The 25,090-nt window shown below is 49.4% G+C and overlaps 1 protein-coding gene across 4 annotated transcripts in view; it reads right to left on the minus strand.

Annotated features, from left to right (window-relative positions):
• Positions 1–325: 325 nt before the first annotated feature.
• SLC39A11 (solute carrier family 39 member 11) overlaps positions 326–25,090 on the minus strand; it is a 564,973-nt gene continuing 540,208 nt past the window's right edge. For all 4 annotated transcript variants that reach the window (XM_077972623.1, XM_077972622.1, XM_001085226.4 and 1 more), the window contains exons 8-10: positions 3,563–3,661; positions 3,190–3,348; positions 326–2,040 (exon numbers count right to left, since the gene is read on the minus strand). In XM_077972623.1, the coding sequence (XP_077828749.1) occupies positions 1,962–2,040; positions 3,190–3,348; positions 3,563–3,661 (337 nt within the window). In that variant the 3' untranslated portion in view covers positions 326–1,961. The remainder of the gene's footprint in view (positions 2,041–3,189; positions 3,349–3,562; positions 3,662–25,090) is intronic.

Raw genomic sequence — 25,090 nt, forward strand, 5'->3', positions numbered from 1 at the left:
CTAAACCAAGCTGTTCTCCAGGCATGACTGGGTCATGGCCCCAGACCTGTGGCTTTCTTGGATCCAACCCCTTTTCAAGCCCGATTCTCCGAAACAGCTTGTGAGTTCCCTGATAGCCTTCCATTCATTCCCTTTTCTGTTTAAGTAAGCTGCTGTTGGATGCTGTTGTTGCAACCAGTAATCTGACTAGCCTCTTCCCATCTGAGCTCTTTCCTTCGCCTCTCCTACTGTTGGGTCAGGGAGGTGTTAGTTCCAACTTTAGTTAGCTCTTTTATGATCATCCTTGCCAAGAAGCAGCTTTAAGAAGTACTGAATGCAACACGGGTCATCCACAACATCCCCTTTATTGATATTAATCACAGTTATGAGGTCTTGTCCATCAGTAAGCACAATTTGCATTATGTAGAACTACATACAAAGACATAAAAATAAAACATACATACACCAACCACCACACCAGTTAATCTCAACCAATCAAACCTCTGAATTTGTCTTCAATTTTGATCATCAGTGCTTTGGAAGAACATACATAGACCCAGCCCAAGGTTGGCCTTTGGGGTCTGAGAGCATTCACAGAGCAGGAGATTCAGCCTTGGAAGCAACTGAATGTGTAAACTCTGAGAGCAGACACTGACAATGCAATGCCTGCATACCTGGCTCCTGGGCTGCCTGCCTTCTCAGCAGAGCCCACTCAAAGTCTCACGTGTTCCTCTAACCAATGAGGACGGCAGGCCTTATCTGTGTTTGAAGTGGACAGGTCAGTGTTACCCCTGTTGGAGAAGCTATGTAAGAAGGAGTAGGCTGGCTTTTGGTCTAGTTTGACTCATTCTTTATAGGGACATTTCAGAATGATGAGTTGGCTAAAATTTACTTTAGGGGGGAAATGTAAAATTACCTCTTCTTTTCCCATCCCCTTCTTCCTTTCCCATCCTGAGCCCTCTGGCAAGGCCTGTTGCAGCTCAAGAGGTTCTGGTCAGATTACAAGTTACCAAATGGTCAACAGGGAAGGACCCACTGCAGATTCCAAAAGTCTTTCATTCACTTGAGTTAACTGAAATGGCTCCTTCTTTGAGTAATTGAAGAGTTTGAGTTCTAGCAGTTTGCTGGTGTCTCCAAGTCTCTTAGAAAAATGATGGCTATAAACTTATCAAAATAAATGCCTAAGAAATTTGGAAAGCGCGACAAATGGCCTTGCTCCTGGAATCCATTGACGGCAGAGGCTTCCGATCAAACCCACACTCTGTCTGTCTTCTTTCCACAAGGCTCACTGTGAGTTCACAGTTGTCCTCATCCCCTTTCCTTCAAGAATGTCAATCTTTGCCAAAAAAAAAAAAAAAAAAAAAAAAAAAAAGCCAGACTAGCCAGTTTCCTTCGCTTTGTCTGTGTCTCCCTCCCACGTAGTATCTCCTTGGGGGGAGGTAGAGGAAGGTGTGTTCCTCTCTGGGCTGGCTCAGCCTTGGAAGGTAGCTTGCTATCTTTATGATGCTCCAGTTCCAGCATTCTAGATGGGTAAAGGCTCAGCAGTGATGAAGCAGGAGGGGCGGATGAGAGGTGTGCTGGCCACTGTGCCCTGAGTCACTAGGCCACCAAAATGCTTAGGAGATAGAAGGTAGCTCGCTTCTATAGGTGACCTTGAGGAGTTGGGAGGGAGATAGAAGTTCCCAAAGCAGAGATTTCCCTGATCTGGAGTTCCTTGATAATCCCACTGAAGAGAGAGTCCATTCAGTGGCCAAAACAAAGAATCTGTATTTCCATGCCACCTTAAAATTCCCCATTAAATCAAAAATCTCCCTCAAAGCAAAGTAAAAATGGTTCTATTATAATCAGAGTCAATCAGGATAATGAGATGAAGAAGACAGGAAAATAAGTTTTAATGTGAAGAAAGAGGCTTGTGGTACCATAGAAGCCAACCACTGCTGTTTCCTCGTATGGCCTTTCCTGGGGTCTGAAGCGTCTCAGCCCTAGCCCAGGCCGACGTCCAGTGACATCATCACTACAAATCCCAGGATGGAGGCCCAGGATGCCAGTTTCCCATTACCACTGGAAGAGAAGGACAGGGAGAAAAGTCAGACCTTAATGCTCCCTGAGACCACAGCTAGGCTGAAGGCATCCTCTGCAATGTCCAATTCCAAGAGAAATCACACTACCATTAATAATGGTAACATTTACTGGGGCTTACTATGTGCCAGGCAAACTAATGAACTCATGGAACCCCAAACAGTAACCTCATGAGGTGTCATAATTATCCTCATTTTACTGGTGGGGAAACTGAGTCAAAGAGGAGTCACTTGCCCAAGGTCACCTATGATGGTTCTGTGGTCCATGTGTGAGTGTTAGAGGGGTGATAACTTCTTAAACATATTATTTAATCTGGCCTTGTAAACTAGCCTCAAAATTATTCTTCTATAAAAAACAAAATAGGCTGGGAGCAGTGGCTCAAGTCTGTAATCCCAGCACTTTGAGAGGTCGAGGCAGGCAGATCACCTGAGGTCAGGAGTTTGAGACCAGTCCGGCCAACATGGTGAAACCCTGTCTCTACTAAAAATACAAAAATTAGCTGGGTGTGGTGGTGGTTGCCTGTCGTCCCAGCTACTTGGGAGGCTGAGGCAGGAGAATCATTTGAACCTGGCAGGCAGAGGTTGCAGTGAGCCGAGATCACGCCACTGCACTCCAGCCTGGGTGACAGAGAAAGACTCCGCCTAAGAAAAAAAAAAAAGAAAAAGAAAAGAAAGAAAAACAAAACAAAACAAAACGACAACAAAAAAAAAGAAACAAAGCAAACCCTTACTCCCGCCTCCTGACACCTGGTCTATAGCTAGCCAGTGAAGACATGCATGTATCACCTTGAACGACATTTTAGAGCTCACCTCTCCCCTCATTCCAGCCCCAGAGAATCGAGAGAGAGGATGCGAGAGAATATATAAAAATCATAGTCTACTGAATCAAGGGACAGGGGGCAGGTGCATATGCCACTGCCTGGTGTCACCTCATTTCTTGACCCACCTGCCCTTTGCTTCTTTTCTTTTAGTTTCAGAGAGCACAGTTGAGGAGGGAGTGGGGACGATCTTGAGAAGGCAGAAAGGGGAGGGAATAAGGAAAGGAAAGGCAAATGAAGAAAGAGCATATTCCAAGGGTGGGGTCCCAGCCGGGACTGGGACAGGGACAGACAGGAAGGGAAAGTTCTCCAACCTGATCTGGGCTTCGGGGATGATGTCGTCCATGACCACGTAGACCATGGCACCGGCAGCAAAGGCCAGAGCATAGGGCAGGATGGGCTCAGCCAGCACCACGGCAAAGGCACCAAAGACCCCGGCAAGGGGCTCCACCATGCCGCTCAGCTGCCCGTACCTAAGGAGAGAACAGAGACATTTACCACTGCAGGGGAAGGCAAGCAGATGCTCCACGTGCCCAGGTTGTTGGCGCAACCCTAGCACACGGATGCATGTCATTCTATGTCATATCTGAGCACGGCAGTGCAAAAGCACATCACTGTTTTGTTGAAAGAAGCCCACATGGAGATTGCTGAGGACCTGATATCAGACATGACCTTGCCCTCACTCACCAGAAAGCTCTCCAGGTGGAGAAGCCTGCCCCTCGCAAGGGAAGACTGACAGCCAGGCCCTCGGGGAAATTCTGGATCCCGATTCCAATGGCCAAATTCCTGAAAAACCAAGAAAGCACGTGAAGGCTGTTGTCTGGAACATATGCCCATACAATGGGAGTCCCTGGCCGAGGCCCAGACCTCCTTGGGTGCTAGGAAGCCAGCAGGAGACCTGTGACCTGCAGTAGGAGAGGAAGGAGAAAAGTCAGGACGTGTGTGTAGGTAAAGAGCAGGGGCCACAGGAGGGAGTGACGTGAGCCCTCTACCCATCATGCTGTCCTGGATCCTGGGCAGGTTCTGTCCTTACAGTGCTTTGCTACGGCACAGAATACACTGGCTGGCTCTCGGGGTGCCCTGAGTTCTGCCACATGGCTGTATAACTTTGCACTTTTCATTTTACTTTCTACACCTCTGTTTCTTTTTTCTTTCTTTTTTTTTTTTTTTTGAGATGGAGTCTCACTCTGGAGACTCCAGGCTGGAGTGCAGTGGCATGATCTTGGCTCACTGCAACCTCCACCTCCCGGGTTCAAGTGATTTCCAGCTAGTTTTTGTATTTGTAGTACAGATGGGGTTTTACCATGCCGGCCGGGCTGGTCTCGAACTCCTGACCTCAAGTGATCTTCCTGCCTTGGCCTCCCAAAGTGCTGGGATTATGGGCGTGAGCCACGGCACCCAGCCTACACCTCTGTTTCTTATATTCAATTTGGGGACAACAATATCTACCATAAAGGATTGCTGAGTGACCCAATGACCCAATAATGCCTACCACATCCTAGCATAGAGAGGTGCTCAACACATTTTGGTTTCTGTTCCATTACAGCATGGAAATGGGTATATCACATTTTATCCAGAAGCAACTTCAGAAATGAGACAAGGAAGTGCAGCTGCCGACGCTGATGGTGCCGCAGATCTGGCTCTGGGCTCAGGTTCTCCATGGGCTCTGCAGGTCTGGCACCATCGCTGCATTTCTCTGGGGCCCCAGTGGTGCTCACAGTGATCTTCTCACCTCCTGCCTCTGCAGGACAGTGAGGAGCTGTACCAACAGATGTCTGTCTCTGAGAACCTGCTTTCTGCACAAACCAGGCATTGGAGTGTGAAAGGACGAAGAAGCAAAATGGGATGCGTACAAATGCAATCTGTGACCGCATGCCTGGCCTCAGGGGGCTTAGTATTTAGCCATGGAGACAGCACAGCCATGGACATGAAGAACCCTCATTGTGGATGCTGCAAACTACAGCAAATCAGCCAAAAATCAACTTGCACAGGAAGCAGAGGCATGATCGGAGGGAAATGGGGTCAGTCTGAGTGCCTTAGGAAGGCCCTTTTGCACATGAGACTCTACCCTGGTCGGACAGGTCCAAGGAGCAGCCCTGCCATGAAGGGCCATCTGATCCACAAAGATCTAAAGGGCATGAGAATGCCCTTGGCAAGCAATGCTGGTGTGTGGCCCGAGGGAGTTGTGGGTAGGTTAGACAGAGAAGGGAAACTCCACCATCACTGACTTTCAGGTCAACTGGCTCATGTCCATCCATCTTGCTGCCAACAGGAATCCACCCATTGCTGCAAGGGAGTGTTGTAGACTGGAAGCTGGGCCCCCTGCCTATGGCCTGCCCAGGCTCCCAGGACTGGGACACACTCGTGGCCCTGAAGATCCTGTTGGGCCTGATCCGGCTGTCGCCTGAGTTCTAGCCTCCAGCAAAGAACACCAAGGCGAATCCCCACTTTAGCATCCGACCTCCACTTTGTTTCAGGGCTTGGCCTTCACCCCGTTTTTACCTTTATCCCCCCAACTCCTGCACATGTTTCATCAAGGTTCGTAGTTCCAGATACCTCAGGAAGAAGCAGCCCGCACCTCGAGTCTGCCAGTCAAGTAGACTCTTAGGAACTAAGAGCTGCCCTAACACAGTCTCACACCTGTCACCACTTAGCTCACATGTGGTTCATAGAATTAATGCCCGTCCCATCACTTTTTGACCAGATTACAATGAGCCCCTCAGCATCTACCCATCAGCTTAAAATCTGCCCCCCGTGCGTAACAGCGTTGAGAGTCACTGGCCTAAGCCGACATCAGAGGAGGTGAGGATGAGGAAAGCAGTCCAGCCCACCTCCCTCCCAGGAACCCTGTCCCTACTATCCCAATTCCCAACACAGACTGGGAGCCGAGGACACCTGTGGCCACTACTGAATACATCAGGAGCCTGTAGCCACGGTGCTTACTGTATACAAGATCTGATTTCGAGAGCTCTGGAGGAGATCCGGAGCAACAGAGGACAGGAGTAGCCAAACAGGTGGTATTCAGGGATGCGGATACGTAACAGAAGTGATGGAGAATAGTGAGCACCCCGTGGCAGGGATGGTCCCCCTCGGGTGGGGTGGGGGGAATGAGCCCTGAGCTGATGTAGGAGCCACGGGGCCTAGACTGGCTTGGGTGTGGAAAACTGTGAAGAGGGACAAATGCAGCATCCCCAGGGGGCATCTGAAAAGTGATGGCATCTTAAAAATGATCAGTTCCTTAATTAAGGAAATATTACGGTCTCTTGGGGCTGTCAGAGCCCTTGAAACTGTGTCTCCAACCTGCAGTCAGGACTGTTCATGAAGTGGAGTGGATAGACAAGAAGACACCCAACCACACCAGCCCAGGACATGTCCACAAAAGCTGCGTCACTCAGCGTTTCCCACGAGCCTACCCAAATCCCTGTCCATGTCACCCAAGTCTGTGCTCTCCTTTGACTCCTTAGAGAAGGGCTCAGACATGCTCCAACTTCATCCCTTGATCTAGCGGGCAGCAAACTCTTTCTGTCATGGGCCAGATAGTAAATATTTTAGGTTTTGCAGTCCACTGAGTCTCTGTTGCAACCACTCAACTCTGCCATTGCAGGTGCAAAAGCGGCTACGGACAATATATAAACCATTGAGTATGGCTGTGTTCCAATAAAACTTTATCTATACAAACAAGTGGGGGGCCAGATTTGGCCCATGGGCTGTAGTCTGCTGACCCCTGCCCTGATAGCTCAGTGGCTGCAGAAAGATCTGACAAGATGAAACCACAGACCCTGGGCACTGCAGACCCTATCTCTTCTTACGTTGTCATGGCCATGCATGTGGTAGTTGAAGTTTGGGCTTTGCCGTCTGACTTCTTCTGTCCAAATCCCGGGTCTGTGCTTTGTTAGCTATGCTACTTTCCATTTCTCCAAATGTAGAATTTGAAGAACAATAATACCCACCCTCACTTCACAGCATTGCTGATATGATTACCTGGGATGGTCCCTCTCAAGCCCTTAGCACATGGGAGCTGGTATGCAGCAAGCACCTAATCAATGCCTGTCCTGGGGTGGGGGTGAGTGTTATCACTGAGGTTGCAGTGTGAAATGACAGAGACAGGGACTTAAGGCTTTTCCAAGAACTCATGGGTCCTCTTTCCAAGAGAGACTAAGATTTTCCACCCTGAAGCCAAAACTCATTCCTCTGAAAAGCTCTGCTTCAAAGAGACCTGGGCTTGGCTGTTTTGCTTATGGCTCATCTGGGCTTGAATTCCCACCGGCACTCATTCATTTGATCTTGTTGACACGTCTGTGAGATTTTTACATCACTTGTAAGATTTTGGCGAGAACCACTGTGCAACCTGAAGGCATTTCAGATACTGTGTTCCTGTATACTGGCTGGTCTGTTTGGGTTGTACAGAAACTCCCAGGAGATGTGGACTCTTGCTTCTCCTGGGCTGGCATCCTTCCTCCTATCACCTCCAGATGCCCCTGAGCCCCAGTAGATGCCTGGAGGCCTGGAGGCTGGACGCTTACCTGGACACAGAGCAGGGGAGAGCTGCTGGAAGGGAGTAGGGGGCATTCTGATGAGCCTGGGCTTGACTCCTCTGTTGTGTGCTTTTTTTGAGATGGAGTCTCGCTCTGTCATCTAGGCTGGAGTGCACTGGCACGACCTCAGCTCATTGCAGCCTCCATCTCTGGGGTTCAAGCGATTCTCCTGCTTCAGTCTCCTGAGTAGCTGGGATTATAGGCATGCACCACCACACCCCCCTAAATTTTTTTTGTATTTTTAGTAGAGACAGGGTGTCAGAATGTTGGCCAGGCTGGTTTCAAACTCCTGACCTCAGATGATCCACCTGCCTCAGCCTTGAAAAGTGCCGGGATTACAGGTATGAGCCACGGCACCCGTTTTTTTGTTTTTTTGTTTTTGTTTTTCTTTTCCCTTTTTTTTTTTTTTTTTTTTTTTTGAGATGGAGTCTGGCTGTGTCGTCCAGGCTGGAGTACAGTGGCATGATCTCAGCTCACTGCAACCTCCGCCTCCTGGGTTCAAGTGATTCTCCTGCCTCAGCCTCCCGAGTAGCTGGGATTACAGGCGCCCACCACCACTCCCAGCTAATTTTTGTATTTTTAGTAGAGATGGGGTTTCACCATGTCAGCCAGGCTGCTCTCCAACTCCTGACCTCAGGTGATTTGCTCCACTCGGCCTCCCAAAGTGCAGGATTACAGGTGTGAGTCACCTCACCCGGCCTGCTGCACTTTTAAGTATGGAAAGCTCCATTGGATAATTGAGCCCTGGGGGTCACCTTTGAAGATTTTGTCCTGGGCAGCTGGGGGCAGTTTTACACTTCCCTGAGAAGTGCTTCTAGGAGGTGAGGCCCTGGGCAGGAAGTCAACTGTAGCTTACATATCCTCCACATAGTCTTGATCTGCCCTAGTTCAACAGGAGAGAAGGATTTGGAGAAATTAGACAGGATGAAAAAGGAAATCTAGCTAGAGATGTTTAGGAAAAAGGTGTTATTCTGGTCCCTTGTGTTTACAATGTGTGTGTGTGGGGAAGGGTGGGGCGTAGGGAGTGAGCGGGTGGCCCTGCTTAGCCACCTTGCTGTTCCTCATTTTCTCAGTCCCTAACATGTCTTCCTAGCTAGTCTATGGGGGAGGATGAAAGGGTCAGGAGTTCTCTTCCTCTCCGTGAAAGGTCCTAGGCTCCCCTCTTCTGCTGCTCTGCCAGGGAGGGTGATGGGTGCCGCTTCTGGTATTGGGTACAGGATCAGAGTTAATGGCTTCACTTCTTCCCTCTGGGACCCTGGGCCTAGGACTCGAAAGCTAGCTTTGGAAGACACTGTTGAGCCCTGCTTCAGTTACAGGATACTGACAAGCATGTTCTAACCAGCCCTGGGCAGAAATACGGCCTGTTCGCGCGGCTTCTGCTACCAGTTTCATGTGCAAGCTGACCCTGAGCTCCTACCCCAGAAGTCGGGGGCATGCAAAGGTATTTCTGTTGAGGACAAATTCTTTTTTTTTTTTTTTTTTGAGACGGAGTCTCGCTGTGTCTCCCAGGCTGGAGTGCAGTGGCGTGATCTCGGCTCACTGCAAGCTCCGCCTCCCGGGTTCATGCCATTCTCCCGCCTCAGCCTCCCGAGTAGCTGAGACTACAGGCGCCCGCCACCATGCCCGGCTAGTTTTTTGTATTTTTTAGTAGAGACGGGGTTTCACCGTGTTAGCCAGGATAGTCTCGATCTCCTGACCTCGTGATCCGCCCGCCTCGGCCTCCCAAAGTGCTGGGATTACAGGCTTGAGCCACCGCGCCCGGCCGAGGACAAATTCTTAAGGACAAATTCTTGCCAATGTTTCATAAGCCCCTGCCCCGCCTTCCCAGACAGACCCTCGCAGGGGGGCCCCTTCCCTGCAACTTTGTACATATGTCCTTGCAGCCCTCAAAATGGTTGAGCGAATACAACCAGCTTCCTTGACCTTTTGCAAAGCCTCAAGTGCAAGGTTTCTTTCCAATGAGGAAGGCCAAGGTTTCTGTTTTCTTGGCCCTTGCTGGGCACTTGGTGACTGGCTGTCAGTCCACTGCCATTGCCTGCACCTCATATTCACAGGCAGGCACACGAATGTAGCCACAGAGTGGCAAGCCCAATGTCACTGGCAAGTCAGAGGTGGGGCTCCCCGTCCAAAGTCCTCACCGTGACACAGCGCTGACTACAGTCATCGCCTGGCGGGCTATGGAGAGCCTCCTCCACATCCTGTCTGGGAGCCACCGTCCTGATAAGCAGCACAGAAACCCCATTCTTCCATCCCTGGCAAACCTCGTTACCTCTGCCTTGCCCCAGCCCTGGCACGGGGCTGCCAGCCCAAATAGCTGCCACGCCCTCTGGATCCTGCCAAGCCTTTCTCAGCAGGGCATTGCGTTGCTGGGCAGTCACGGAGTCCCTCCTGACACTCCTGGGCTCCTTTGCTGCCCAGCAGGGACTGGCACCACAGCCTCTCTGCCTTTCCTACCTGTCATGCATAATACTGTTTAATTGGGCTCTCCTCCACACACACACGTATACGCACAGGCCCATCCATGTTCCCTCGCCCCGCTGCATGTTGGGCATCTGTCAGAGGCCCACTGGTGGGGGTGACCCAGTGGAGGGCACAGTCCCTTCCAGCCCTCTCCTCTTCTTCAATCACCTGCATCAGCTCCAGAATGGGATATGAATCCACAGCTCTCAGACCTGAAGACACATGTCAGTTACGGGGAGCACCGGCAAATGCTGATGCCTGGGACCCGCCCTGGAGATCTCGGTTTATTGCTGTGGTGTTGAGCCCCGTGTGTGCAAATTTTAAGAGTGTGCAATGGTGTTGAGAGCCACTGGCCTAAGCAGGTGTCAGAGGAGATGAGAATGAGGATGGAGGCCAAGCCCACCTCCCTCCCAGGAGCCCCTTCCCTGCTATCCCAATTCCCAACACAGTCTGGGAGCCGAGGACACCTGTGGCCACTACTGAATGGATCAGGAGCCTGCAACCGGGGTGCCTACTATATACAAGATCTGATCTGGGGAGCTCTGGAGGAGATCTGGAGCAACCGAGGGCAGCAGTAGCAAAGCAGGTAGTATTTAGGGATATGGATGCGTAACAGAAGTGACGGAGAATAATGAGGACCCCGTGGCAGGGATGGTCTCTCGGTGGTAGGGGGTGAGACCTGAGCTGACTTAGGAGCCATAGGGCCTAGACTGGCTGGGGGGTGGGAAACTGTGAAGAGGAACAAGGGCAACCTCCCAGGGGGAGCTGGGGGCGTGGAGGATGCCCCAGGTTCACCAGCTCCCCTCCTGCAGCCCTGCTGTGCATTCCTGCAAAGCCTCCAGTCTAACTAAACACTCTGCACTGACCATCCTGGGCAGGTGGGGTTGGTGGGCCATTCCCTCCCTCCTTTAAGCTCTGGGAAGGGAAAGCCCAGATGAGAGGTTTCCTTTCCGGGATGGGCCATGAAAATTCAAAGCAGCATTCAAAAGCAACGGGGAAAATACCAACCCATGCCCTTCTGAAGACAGCAAAGCTGCTGTCTTTTGGGTTCTGTCCCCCCCAGCAGTGGCACAAAGATGCCATTACTAGCCTGGGCCACGACACATTAATGGGAAGGAGAGGGAAGTGGAGACGAAGGGCTCTTTTAGAAAAAGAGACTGCAGGCTGTCCCCTGACAAGGTCCCTTGTCCCTTCCGTGACAAGCCAAGTCCCATGGCAACCTGTCACCGGAGCCTGACTGACAGCAACAAGGCAGAGGCCTCTCGAGAAGGGCCAGGAGAGGGCCATCTGTGTGGAGAGTGGGACAGGAGAGGAGAGAGGGAGCGTGGAAAGGGAAGGAGAGGGAGAAGGCGGGCAGGGAGGGTCGACAGGGCAGGGTGTCATTGGGGAGGAGGGGGGCGGATGACTCCTGGGGTTGGACTGTGCCAGCAAGGACAAGAGCAGCCCCGACAGGCCTCTCCCAGGGAGGAACCCAGGGTCTGTCTGCGGGGGCTGCCTCACGAGGCAGGGTTTGCCTCGGAGCGTCCAGAGTTCTCTTTTCCTTAGGAATCAGAATTTGCTAGGAAGGGGCAGAACCAGAGAAGCACCAGGAAGGGGGGTCCCATCCAGCATTGGGGGAATCAGGGTTTATTTTAAAAGTTCATTTCCTATTATATTTTTATTTTTATTTTTTTTAAAACATCGAAGGCCAGGCTTGGTGGCTCACACCTGTAATCCCAGCACTTTGGGAGGCTGAGGCAGGAGGATTGCTTGAGGCCAAGAGTTTGACCAGCCTGGGCAATATAGCAAGACCCTATCTGTATATAATAAATAAAAAGAAAAAAGAAAAAAAAAAGAAAAAAGAAGAACAACGAAGAACAGAATTATCAGGCGTATTTCAAAATCATTCCTGAAAAAAATAAATAAATAGGCCAGGCACGGCGGCTCACGCCTGTAATCCCAACACTTTGGGAGGCAGAGCCAGGCAGATCATGAGGTCAGGAGTTCGAGACCAGCCTGGTCAACACGGTGAAACTCTGTCTTTACTAAAGATACAAAAATTAGCCAGGCATGGTAATGGGTGCCTGTAATCCTAGCTACTAGGGAGGCTGAGGCATGAGAATCACTTGAACCCGGGAGGCAGAGGTTACAGTGAGCCGAGACTGTGCCACCGCACTCTAGCCTGGGCAACAGAGTGAGATTCCACCTCAAAACAAACAAACAAACAAAAAATAAATAAAAATAAACATCAAGGAGGGGCAGAGATGGAAGAGAGAATGGCGAGAAGGAAGACAACAGAAGATCACTTCTCTGACTTTGGGCAGGAGGGAGTAGCAATGCTTTACCTCATTAGAGTGTGCAGGCCAATATGTTAAGAGGTCAGAATTCCCTGAATACAGTGTCCCTTTTGGGACAGGAACTAGTGTGCCCAACCATTCCGGTTCACCAGGGACTCCGGGGTTTCCCAGGATGCAGGACTTTCGGGGCTAAACGTGGGACAGTCCCTGGATAACTGATGTGAGTTGGTCACCCTCAGAAGTACTCACAAACAGGGTAGGTGGCAGGGGCAAGCTAGGGTAAGAATTTTAATTTTCCACAGGGGATATATACAGAATCTTAGAAGCTAAGCAGATGTTTGAAAAAGTAAAAAGCCCCACCTAGCACTTGCAATGGTCTAATGCAAATTTTGACCACTTTTAGCTGGTTGGATCGACTTCCCTCTAGAGAGCCAGCTTCCCTGAAACCCTCACCAGCCCCACTGATGCTGGGTTGGTCCTTGTGGGTGCTGTCTCCAGCCCAGCCCTGAGTGACATCCAGGAGCTGGGCGGGCACGGCAGAAGCAGAAGAGATGGCCTCCCTGCATGGACAGCAGCAGACACTTTGCTTTCTTGGGTAGGGACATAAAGAAGCAATTCAGGCTGCTTAGGAAACCCCCAGAGGTGACCTGCGAGGAAGTGGGGAAGGCCCTGGGCCCGTGCACAAATAATGACTCCTAGAAGATGGAGGGGGCTGGGCCCACAAGGGGTGCCAAGGAGGTGCAGGCGGGGGAAAGGTGCCCATTCGTGGGCTTGGCATCTCCATGGGCTGGATGCAGGGGCAGAGGTGGACAGCCTGAGGTACTTTTCCAGAGGTCTCTCTCATCCCTTGCTCTTCCAACCTGGTAGAGGCTGATGGCTGATGGCCAGGGTCCCATCAGGGTGCTAGGTAAGAAGGGCCTCCCTCCTCCTATCTTCAGAGACCACTAATCCCAGTGGGCAACAGGAAGAAAGGCATCCCCGGCAGGCAGTTGTTTCTGCTTTTTCTTAGAGGCCTGACCCTGATTCGCCCCAGGGGCTGCGTCTCATCTCCTGCATCCTCCTCCTACTCAGTGACCCCCTACCCATCACACATGTTAAAAGTTAGGGCCCTTGGAGGTCGCCTGGCTCAGTGCATGGAATGTTAAGCTTGTTAAGGTAGAAAAAGGAAATGTAGACAAGTTCAATGCCTTTGGAGGCCCTGTGATGTGTAGTGCCAGTCAAACATACCAGTCAAACACATCTGGGTGGGACCCCAGGTGCACAGGTAGGACCCCGTGCAAGCTCCAGATCACTCAGCCTTTCCTTTAACTGAAAAATGGGCGTAGAATTCTCCCCACTGACAGGGCTCTTGTGTGGACGGCAAATGATCACTGTGAAGTGCCAGGCTCATCTCGGAGACCAGAGTGATGCTCTTTAAATAGCAGCCACTGTTAAAACTGCCCGAGGCTGCTGAATGAGGTGGTGATGAGCTGGGCACTGAAGCCTCCTATTCCCCCCAGCCTGGTGACCTCCTAGCCTCACACCAATTTCTTCTACAATAGGTGCGCCTCGGCCTTCTCAATTATATGTCCTCCTGGGCAGAACCATGTCCTGCAGTGGCAACTTGGCCACCTGGGAGCCTCTTCTCAGGAGTCACTCCAGAATCAACCGCTAAGCCCTGGCCATTTGCAAGAGCTCATGCCACATATGAAGAAAGATGTTTGGAAGGGCCCCGTCTTCAAGGAACTTACAATATGATGCAGGGCAAAAGATGTGCCTGCAAATGACTCCAACACAGCACGGGACTTGCTAAAGGCCATAAGAGTAGCACAGAGCATTAGTGGGGAGGATGACTTTGGCAGAGACAGATGATCCAGGAAACCTTGGTGAAGAAAGCAACATCCAAGATGGACTGTGAAGGATGCGGACAATTTTAATAGATAAAGATGGGGAAATGTATTTCATTCAGAAAGAAGGAACAGAGTAAGCAAAGATGTGAGATGATGTGGCGGGGTGAGCCAGGTCTTCCTTTCTCTCCCCTTCTCCAAGTCCAAGCCAACATACAAACAAAAATAAAACATGCATTCAAGCCAAGGCCTCTCTCTCTTACACATGTGTCCTCTGTGACTCTTTTTTTTTTTTCTCGGAGACAGAGACTTGCTCTCTTGCTCAGGTTGAAGTGCAGTGGCGCGATCTCGGCTCACTGCAACCTCTGCCTCCTGGGTTCAAGCGATTCTCCTGCCTCAGCCTCCCAAATAGCTGGGATTACAGGCACCTACCACCATGCCTGGCTAATTATTTTTGTATTTTTAGTAGAGACAGGGTTTCACCATGTTGGCCAGGCTGGTCTCGAACTCCTGACCTTAGGCAATCTGCCTGGCTCGGGCTCCCAAAGTGTTGGGATTACAGGCGTGAGTCACCGCGCCTGGCCCTCTGTGACTCTTTCTTAGCTGAACCTGCTGGATTTTTAGGGAAAATCTGAGTGTTAAACACCCCAGCCATTCCTCAGATGTTTCCCAAGGCCAGAGTGCGAAGTACTGTCCCAGGGGTCCCTATCCCATCTTTGGGAGGCAGATGCCTGGGCTGAGTGAGTTACTCAGGGGCCTTGAATTTCATTTATTAGCCATCTCCACTCAAACCTCTGACTTAAGAATGTCTCAGGCCTTGAGCTTGGGAAATGCTTCCAGCTCATGTCAGCAGCAGCACAGAGCATGTGTCAGGAGCTGTGCACAGCACTGGAGACCCCACTGCAACCTCCTGTGGTTGAAACCAGCTCAAGTCTTTCATTACCGCACCGATCCGAGGCAGCCCGAGGTCCTCTGGCTAGAATAAAAATGACGATAACCACTGCTGTTATTTATTGAGTATTACTATGTGCTGGGCGTGCTTGTAAGCATATTACATGTAACAACATGCCTTGTCCCCTCAACCACCTCATGAGCAGCTTTCACCATTATTCCCATTTTACAGATGGAGAAACTGATGCTCAAGGAGTTAAATAACTGGCCCTGAAGGTTACGGAGCTGGGAGGTGACAGAGCAGGACCTCCTAACTGCTACTGTGTACACACACTGGGTTTTCTGGGCCTCATGCAGACCCATCAAACCACAGGGAGACAGGCGCAGACGCTGCCTGACACCCACTTGACTAGTGAGCTGAGGTTCTGGCCTGTTCTGGTCAACAGGGAGGGCAGGCCAGACTCAGGGGGTTTCGAGCCAGAGACCTCCAGGGTTTAATGGAGTGGAACGTGTCATCCCCAGCAGGATTTCTCAACCTCACCACTACTGACATTTCACACCGTGAGTTCCTTGTGGTGGGGGCCTGGTTCTGTGCACTGTAGGATGCTTAGCCGCATCCTCGGCTCCTATCTACTAGATTCCAGCAGCAACCTCTCAGTTGTGACAACGAAAATGTCTCCAGACATGGCCAAATGTCTCCGGGGAGGGGGAGGGGACCACCCCTGGTTGAGACCCACTGACCTGGAGTAAACAGGTTAGATGAACTTGCTTCCTTAGCAAATAGGTGGACGACAAAAACTGCTCAGACTGAGTGTGGAGAGCACCTAATCTCATGCATCTCGTTTGAGAATTTCTAGCCTCAGTGGAGTGCAGGCTTCTAGGGAACTTAGCTATGGCACGACAGATTTGGGGCTCAGCAACCACCTTTGAGAGCCACCAGGCCTCAGCTCCCTTAGTACAAAGTCAGTGGTCACTCTCAAAGCTCACTGTTGCACAATTCCGGGGGACTCTTCACCTTGTGTTCTCTGAGCATGGCGCCCCCTGGAGTTGTGCAGTGGGACGCTCCTGCTTGAGCGCAGATTGCTGCTCAGCCTGGGGTGTAGCTGTGGGGTTCGAGGTGCATGCCCTCAGGAGAGGTGGTGGAGAGAGTCATGGTTTCTCTGAGAATTGGCGTGCGATGGGACGACAACCTGCTCTCCTTGCTCTCCAGGCTATATTCCCTGGCCGGCTGATTATGAAAGGAGAATGGCATATCCCTGACAAGCCCTGCTTCACCCCGGCATTCGGATCCTCCCATGTGCGATGAGCGTGTGTGTTCTTGCGTGGCAGGCTCTTACATACTGTTTTGATTGTTATCGTCTTGCTGTGAAAGGCCTGATTGTTCAGGCCTGGAGATGACATCACTGGCTTTCCACATGGGCAGCCTGTCGAGGTGTTTGATGAGCCTGCAGGTGAGAAGGGGCTGGGTGCTCCCCGCAGGGCTGCCCGGCCCTACCTGCTCAGAGGAGCTGGCTTAGCACGCAAGGGATCTTCCCCCACCCTCTTGGTGCAGTTCTCGGAACCTTCTTGGTGCAGGCTGGCGAGATGAGATGGCCCATCCAGTCTGCCGCCTTCCTTCAAGGGGGTGAGGAAGCGCCCAAGGAAGTCAGCTGGAAGGCAGGGTGGTGGCTGAGGGTGATTCGGGCCACCACTGTGCACTTCTCCTTGCAGAAGTGTAGAGAAACCACCCAGATTTCTATGGGATCTCTGACTCCCAGAGGAATGCTCTGAAGATCTTCACCTGCTAAGTGTCCCAGCAAAGCAAACCAGTCCTATGCACTGGCCAAGTATGAGGCTGCCTCATACAGTGTGGTGAGCGCACATACCTGAGAGCAATGTGCCTCTGTAGCCATCAAAAGACACACCCTAAACTGGGCACAGTGGTTCGCACCTGTAATCCCAGCAACTTAGGAGATGGGTGGGAGGACTGCCTGAGTCCAGGAGGTTGACGCTGTAGTACTATGAGGGAGCCGCGGCACTCCAGCCTGGGCTGGCCAACAGAGGGAGGCCTTTTTTAAGAAAGAAAAGAAAGGAAAGAAAGGGAGAAAGAAAAGAGGAAAGAAAAAAAGAAAGAAAGAAAGAAAGAAAGAAAGAAAGAAAGAAAGAAAGAAAGAAAGAAAGAAAGAAAGAAAGAAAGAAAGAAAGAAAGAAAAAGAAAGAAAGAAAGAAAGAAAGAGAGGGAGGGAAGGAGGGAGGGAGGGAGTAGGGGAGGGAAAAGAAAAGAAAAGGAAAAGAAAGGAAGGAAAGGAAAAGAAAGAAAAGGAAGGAAGGAGGGAAGAAAGAGAGAAAGAGAGAAAGAAAGAAAGAGAAAGAAAGAAAAAGAGAGAGAGAGGGAGGGAGGGAGGGAAAAGAAAAGAAAAAGGAAAGAAAGGAACAAAAAGAAAAGGAAGGAAGGAGGGAAGAAAGAAGAAAGAACGAAAGAGAAAGAAAAAAGAAAGAAAGGGAAAGAAAGAAAGGAAGGAAGAAAGGAAGGGAAAGAAAGAAAGAAAGAAAGGAAAAGAAAGGGAAAGAAAGAAAAAGGAAGGAAGGAAGAAAGAAAGACACACACATCCTAGGAGTGCTGTTATTCAAGGCAGTGCTATCAATAATAGTCATAAACTGAAACCATGCAAGTGTCCCTCTACAACAGAATGAGTAAAATAAACTCATTTTATTCATCGTGTTCTATTCACACAACGGAATACTGTGTCCCAATGAGAATGAAAGGTTTATACCTCTGTGCAGGTCTGGAGCCATGTCACAGACAAAATTTTGAGTGAAAAAAAATAGACACAAAATAGTAAGTGTTGTTCAGTCCTATTTACACAAAGTCCCCAAACAGACACAACCAAACTATGCCTTCTTAGCTACTAATTTCATGACCACTAGCCCATTAGCAGTTTTGTTTGTTAATTCTCCTTAACGTATTTGAAATTTTAAAAACAACACGTTTCAGCAGAAACCGACAACTCTCTAAAGGTAGGATTTCAGTTCCTAGGGAGGAGTCATACTTTTGGGAAAAGAATATCTTCCCATTACCTTTTTAAAAAGATAGTTTACTGCAGTTGAATCTATGTGCAGGAAAGAGCAGATATGCATGCGTTCTACATGATAAAGTTTCAGAAACTAAACAAACCCATGAAACCCACATCCCGATCAAGAAACAACCTCACCAGCACCCTGAGACCCCCTCAACCCTGGGCTCCTGCTCCTCATGGGCCTCTCCTGAAGGAGAATCACTATCCTCACTTCTAATAGCAGAGCCTAGGTGTGTGTGATTTTGAACTTCGAATAGATAGTTGAGGTAGCAGTGCAGGACCCCAGAAGAGGATTGCCTGGGGGTCTGAATGATGAGGGCCTCAGTCTCATTTCCTGCGGGCCTGGCATGTGGACAGTTTCCTTAGATCATGGGTTTGGACTTCTGTATGGGGTATTTCCTCAGGATACGAAAGTCTGTACTGCGAAGCATCTCTCACTCCAGTTTCTTATTCAGTGCTTCAGCCTCTCCATCTGCAGCAAACACGTTAGGGGAGGAGGTGCAACCAAAACATTTAGTTCTCCAGCTCTCAAAATACTGTTGCAAATCACTAACCATGTGTCCACAATTTTAGTGCTTTCTTCTAAGGAGATTTAAGTGCCTTTATAAACAGTTATTATTTCTTTGACAGAGGAGGTCCATTTTCCATTTTGTAGTTGTAGTAACCAAGGTCTACGAAGGGTAAGCCATGGACTGAAGGACACGGTGTGGTTTCCTGCAGTGAGGGAAATGATGCTGGGCGCCAAGCCCTCTTCCATATTTCAGTGCTCCACGTAAAGCCACGGAAGGCAGGGAGGGAAAGTGGTCAGTGCCAGCTTCGGGGAAGAGGAGACCATAAACCGTGGTGCCATTCTTGGCTACTCTCTGTCACACCTTACATGCAATTTACCAGGGAAACCTGAGGCGGGGATCTACCTTTAGATCTGATGAGAATCCAGCCACTTCTCCCCTCTTCCATGGCTATACTAAGGTGCAAGCCTCCATCATGTCCTTCCTGGGCTACAGTAACAGCCTCCGAATCAGTCTCCCTGCTTGCACCTTTGCCCCCATAAACCCTATTCTCTGCATATTTACTAAGTCTGATTATGCGGCTCCTGTGTCCAAGACACTGCAGTGGCTCCCCACTCCACTCAGGGCCAGGGCCCACATCCCCCGCTGGCCTGCAATGACTTACACGTTCATGCCCTTCGTTCTCTTCTTCTCTTCCGATTTATCTTCTCTCCATTCTCTCTTCTCTCTGTTCTCTTCTCCCTTCGTTCTCTTCTTCTATTCTGATTTCTTCTTCTATTGCTCTCTTCCTAGTTCCAACTACTCCAGCCATCTGATCTCCTCGCTGTTCCTCCAGAATGCCTGCTTACTTCTCAATGAAATCTACTTCTCTAAAACTTTCTTTTTCTTTCTCTCTTCCTTCCTTCCCTTTCTTTCTTCTCTTTCTCTTTTCCTTTTGATAGCATTTATTGTCTCCTAACTCACTATATATAAGGTATTAATTTTTAATGTTTAATGTTTATTATCTGTTCTTTCTCCCATACCTGACCTCACACTCAAAGAAGCTAGGATTCTCTGTTCACCAACCTAACCCAAGCACATAGACAAATGCCAGGTGCATACAGCAACAAAACAGACATGTGTGCAGATGCACATCTAAGAGCTCTAGCAGGTCTGATGTCTGCTCCCAGCTGCGTGTAATCAATCAGCAGGGAGCATGTCACAATTCTCTGGGCCTCGATGTCTTCAGCTGTAAAATAAGGAGGTTAAATTGGGCAACCCGCAAGTTCTTTTCCAGATCCTACGCTTTGTGATTCCTAAACAACGAGGGCATTGTGGGTCCTCTAGATTCCAGGGGTTGGGTTGCTGAGACAGGCCTCCGCCTTTGCCAAAGCTCATTTTCCTGTCCATTTTCCATGCACATCTGGAAAGCCAAAAAGCAAAACCATCGCATTGTGCACATCTGGACAGCATAAACCGATCACTCCAAGAGGAAACTCCAAAACGGCTGCTCAGCAAAATGGCAGTGGAGGCCAAATGAGAAAGGTTGAAAGGCTCCTTTCTTTTCCAACCGCAAAACAATCTTCTGGGCACAATCTTAGGAGCTGAATGCTTTGCTGCTGAATAACATACGCTCTCAATAGCCTTCGACTGCAGTCTCCGTCACTTTGCTCTCTCTGCCTGGCTCCTGGCCAATGCAAAACATACAGAAGGGGACTTTCTCCCGCACTACCCCCTTGTTTAGACGGATCTATACCTTCACTTATCCTTGGGGCATGTGGCCCGAGTTCAAAGCTGAACACCAACACCACCTGCTCCTCCTCCTCTTCCTTAAGGGAAAGTGATTGAACTGCACGCCTAATGCAAACTAAAGGGGGAGCTTTCAGGGCTCGTGAGAAATCCTTGGCTATTTGCATGCAGTTTGAACGTGCTCCCTTCCCTCCGTGGCTGAGAAGAGAAAGCCGCCTGGCAGTATGTAGTCTTGTTGTTTGACAACCAGCTTGGGCTTCCAAAACAAACAGGAATGATTATTCCTATTCCTTTGCAACTGATATGAGTTTCAGGGGCATTGAATGTAAGCAGTGCAGGGAGGGGGAGAGGCATGTCCTGAAATGTGGGATGCTTTCCATTTGCACCTTCAGAGCTGATAATGTCCAGGGCTCGCTGGGGAGGACACTTTGGAGCACAGGACAGTTTGAGCGGCAATAGGGAGCCTTTGAGTCAATGTCTTGTGAATAGCAGGGGATGCTTGCAAGGGGAGAATAAAGGTGAATGGAGATCTTGGGGTTAGGGTCATTCTCTGGACCTCCCTGAAGGGTGTAGGTGAAGAGACAGGAGCAAGATGCAGGAAGTTAACAGCCCTGAAGTCTAGCCCTGGACCCTCACCCTCAAACAGCGGCATCTCCGTATGACTCAGGACGCTCTATGAGGTGAAACCCCTGCTGTTACCCTGAAGCCTAACCATATGGAAAGCACATGGCCTGCTGACTCTGGGTGCAGGGGGGCCTTGAGAAAACCAGGCGAGAAGCTGGCAAGAAAACGAACAAAAGAGAAATCTTTTCCTTCCTCATGCCGTGTATTTTTGGACTTGCTTTCTAGCTAGCCAGGGACTCAGCGCTTTGCCATTGGGAAACAACTGTGTTTTCTTGGCTTCCCAGTATGGATGGCCGAGGGTGAGTGCAGGGTGCGTGGCCAGAACGCCAGTGCCAGTCGGGTGGGTGGGGCATCATTGGCTGGGAGGCTCAGCGCCTGCTGCTTTGCATATGCTACCAATGCTATGAAGATGGTGGGCAAAGCAAGGGCCCTCACCAGAACCACTTCTTCCAGGAATGCCTGGTGCAGACTGCAGAGGCGCCAGGCCAACAGCAACCATGGCAGGAACACCAGCACTGCTTACTAAGCCCTTGCCCTGCACCAGGCCAAATGCTAAGCACTATTCATGCATCTTCTCATTTTTCTCTGGCATTTGCTCTATGCAGAAAATATGATCAACCCATTTTAGAGATGAAGCAACTGAGGCTTACAGAAGTTAAGTACTCTCTTCCAAGTTCACCAGCCTGTAAGCAGCCCAGCTGAAATTTCAGTTCAGGTCTGCTGACTCCAGAACTCAAGGGCTTCCCCTGTGTGGCCATGCTGCCTCCCACACTTCTGCAGAAACAGGGCAGAGTGAGGGTGGATCTTGCTGTAATCTTGGTTTAGGGTAGCCTGCGATTGTTAACAATACTTCATATCATGAAATCATGTATTGCCAACTTTCCACTGTGGGGCGGAATCTGACACAGACAATGTGAAAGATTTCTATAAATATTAATGCTGTTTGCTATACATGTTGTTATTATTGATTTGGGGGAATGTGAAACACTTCTATAAAAAAGAATTGGAGTTATTCAAGAAGGGAAACTTGGCCGGGCACAGTGGCTCACACCTGTAATCCAGCACTTTGGGAGGCTGAGGTGGGCGGATCACTTGAGGTTAGGAAAGACTTCAAGATCAGCCTGGCTAACATAGTAAAACACTGTCTCTACTAAAAATACAAAAACTAGCCAGGCATGGTGGCATGGGCCTGTAATCCCACCTACTTGGGAGGCTGAGGCAGGAGAATTGCTTGAACCTGGGAGGAGGAGGCTGCAGTGAGCCGAGATCGCGCCATTGCAATCCAGCCTGGGCAATGAAGCAAGACTCTGTCTTAAAAAAAAAAAAAAGAGATAAATTTGTATAGACAAGTGTCACTTCCTCCTCACCCCTTGTTCCCCACCCCTACTCCCTCCTTTCCTCCATTGCCACATACACTCTGTAGGTAATCTGTCTTCTTAGGTCCTGTTTTATCCTTCCAAGTATCTTTTGCACAAGTAAGTGGATATGTGTGTATTTTCTTATATCTCCTTCTTTTTTACATCAGTGACAGTATACTATAGATACTCGTTTGTATTTTGCTTTTTTCATTTAATAGTATATCCTGAAAATCCCTCTAAATGAGTTCACAGAGATCTTCCCACTCTTGTTGATGGCTATATGCTAATCCACGGTGTGGCTATCCTATAGCTTACTCCTCCACTCTCCCACTTATGAGCATTTAGGTTGCCTCCAATATTTTGCACTTACAATGTTGTAATGAATAACCTTGTGTGTCTATGTAGCTTCATATTCTTGGAGGTGTATCTTTAGGGTAGATTCTTAGGAGTGGGTTTGCTGGATCAAAAGGGAAATGCATATGTACTTTTGTTAGATATTGCCGAATTTCTCTCCAGAAGGGTTGTACCAATTTGCATGCCCACCAGCAAGGTACCAGACAGCCATTTCTCCATAGCCTCATCACAGAGTATACTGTCATATTTTTACATTTTCCCCACTGATAAGTCAAAAATGGTATCCCAGAGTTGTTATAATTAGCGTTTTTGTAATGGGGAGGTGAGTTTCAACGTTTTTCTCATCTGCTTGAGGACTATTTTTAAAACCTGTTTTGGTGCATTGTCTGGTCACATCTTTCCCCCGATTTTTCTATCAAAATGTCCTTACTCTTAAAAGATGCAGCTGAAATATACATAGATGGGAAGGATCCTGAAGTGTCAAATCGTTCATTGGAAAAAAAGTGTGTGTGTGTGTGTGTGTGTGTGTGTGTGTGTGTGTGTGTGTGTGAGAGAGAGAGAGAGAGAGAGAGAGAGAGAGAGAGAGAGAGAGAGTTTATCCATCTATCTGAGAGAAAAACTGCCCCCAACTTCCATACGCAAAAAGAGCTAGTTGTCAACAGGCTACTATGTTCCCTTCCATAGTGCTATAGTCTAATGTGTGTGTGCCCCCAAATTTCATATTGTGAAACCTAATCACGATTGTGATGGTATTAGGAGCTGGGGCCTTTGGGAGGTCACTAGATCATGAGGGCTCTACCTTCATGGATGAGATCAGTGCCTGTATAAAAGAAACCCCAGTGAGCCAGCTAGTTCTTCCCACTATGTGAGCACACAGCAGGGAAAACCATTTACGAACCAGCAAGTGGGTCCTCACAGGCACTGAATCTGCTGAGACCTTGTTCTTGGACTTACCAGCCTCCAGAACTGTCAGAAATAAATTTCTGTTGTGTGTAAGCTACCCAGTTTATGGTATTTTGTTTTGGCAGCCCAAATGGACTAAGACATGTAGCAACAGTCAACATAATCTCCCAACCTCCCCTTCCTTTGCCTTTGTGGCTTCCCTATGACAAGATACTCTTGAAAGACCTTAGCTGCCAACAGCCCTAGGAGTCCCAGCAAACTGGCTGAGAACTTGGGTCTCTAGTCGTTGCTCTGTGAGTGCTGTCAGGGTGTGATGGCCAGCGTCAGATGTCCCAATTTTGTGTGTGTGTGTGTGTGTGTGTGTGTGTGTGTGTGTGAGATGGTGTTTCATTCTTGTTGCCCAGGCAGGAGTGCTATAGTGCAATCTTGGCTCACTGCAACCTCTGCCTCCTGGGTTCAAGTGATTCTCCTGCGCCAGCCTCCCAAGTAGCTAGGATTACAAGCATGTGCCACCATGCCCGGCTAATTTTGTATTTTTAGTAGAGACGGGGTTTCACCATGCTGGTCAGGCTGGTCTCAAACTCCTGAGCTCAGGTGATCCGCCTGCCTCAGCCTCCCAAAGTGCTGGGATGACAGGCGTGAGCCACCGCGCCTGGCCCAGATGTCCCAATTTACTTGAGGATCCTGCCCAGCCAAAGTCCTAAAGGAGGGTTACCAGCCCTTGTCACTCTCCTTCAACTCACAGTGTTTCACACACACACACACACACACACAATCACTTTCTTTTTTTTTCAAATTTGTTTTCAACAAAATGGCAATATTGCTATAAAGAAACACCTGCCTTATTTGCCCAAAACAGGAAATAATTATAAAAGCAAACATGTCGAAAGCAAAATAGAAACAGAGGGCTGGTTGTGATGGAAATCTACACACTGGGGGATGTCCAGGGAGGGACCCCAGCCCCTTGATACCTTCTGAAGTAAAAATCCCAGAAGGCTGCCTTCAATAGAAATCTTACGTAATTTTTTTTGGAGGCAGACGTAGAGAGGGCGGTTCCAAGAGCAAATGGGATCTGTAACCCCGATGATCACAACATTTCAATATGGTACCTGGGAAGCAGATGACATTAGCACATCGAAAGAGCTGGTACACAGTAGATGCTCAATAAATGCTGCTGCTAGGCTTCTTATCATCGTCATCATGATGAGCAGCAGCGTGCAGAAAAGAGTAAACACAGCAGGCATGAGACTACTGTCCTTAGAAACGTCTGCTTGCAAAGTTGGCCCTTAGCCAGTGCCTGGGAACTGGAATGGTAAACAGTTCCCTACACAGATATAAAACATTCCCTAAATAAGAAGAGAGGCGGCCAGGCGCGGTGGCTCAAGCCTGTAATCCCAGCACTTTGGGAGGCCGAGGCGGGTGGATCACGAGGTCAGGAGTTCGAGACTATCCTGGCTAACATGGTGAAACCCCGTCTCTACTAAAAATACAAAAAACTAGCCGGGCGTGGTGGCGGGCACCTGTAGTCTCAGCTACTTGGGAGGCTGAGGCGGGAGAATGGCGTGAACCCGGGAGGCGGAGCTTGCAGTGAGCCGAGATCACGCCACTGCACTCCAGCCTGGGAGACACAGCGAGACTCCGTCTCAAAAAAAAAAAAAAATAAAATAGGAAGAGAGGCTCACTGTGCCTAAACTG

The sequence above is a fragment of the Macaca mulatta genome, chromosome 16, assembly GCF_049350105.2.
Source record: "Macaca mulatta isolate MMU2019108-1 chromosome 16, T2T-MMU8v2.0, whole genome shotgun sequence".
NCBI classification, from domain to species: Eukaryota; Metazoa; Chordata; class Mammalia; order Primates; family Cercopithecidae; genus Macaca; species Macaca mulatta.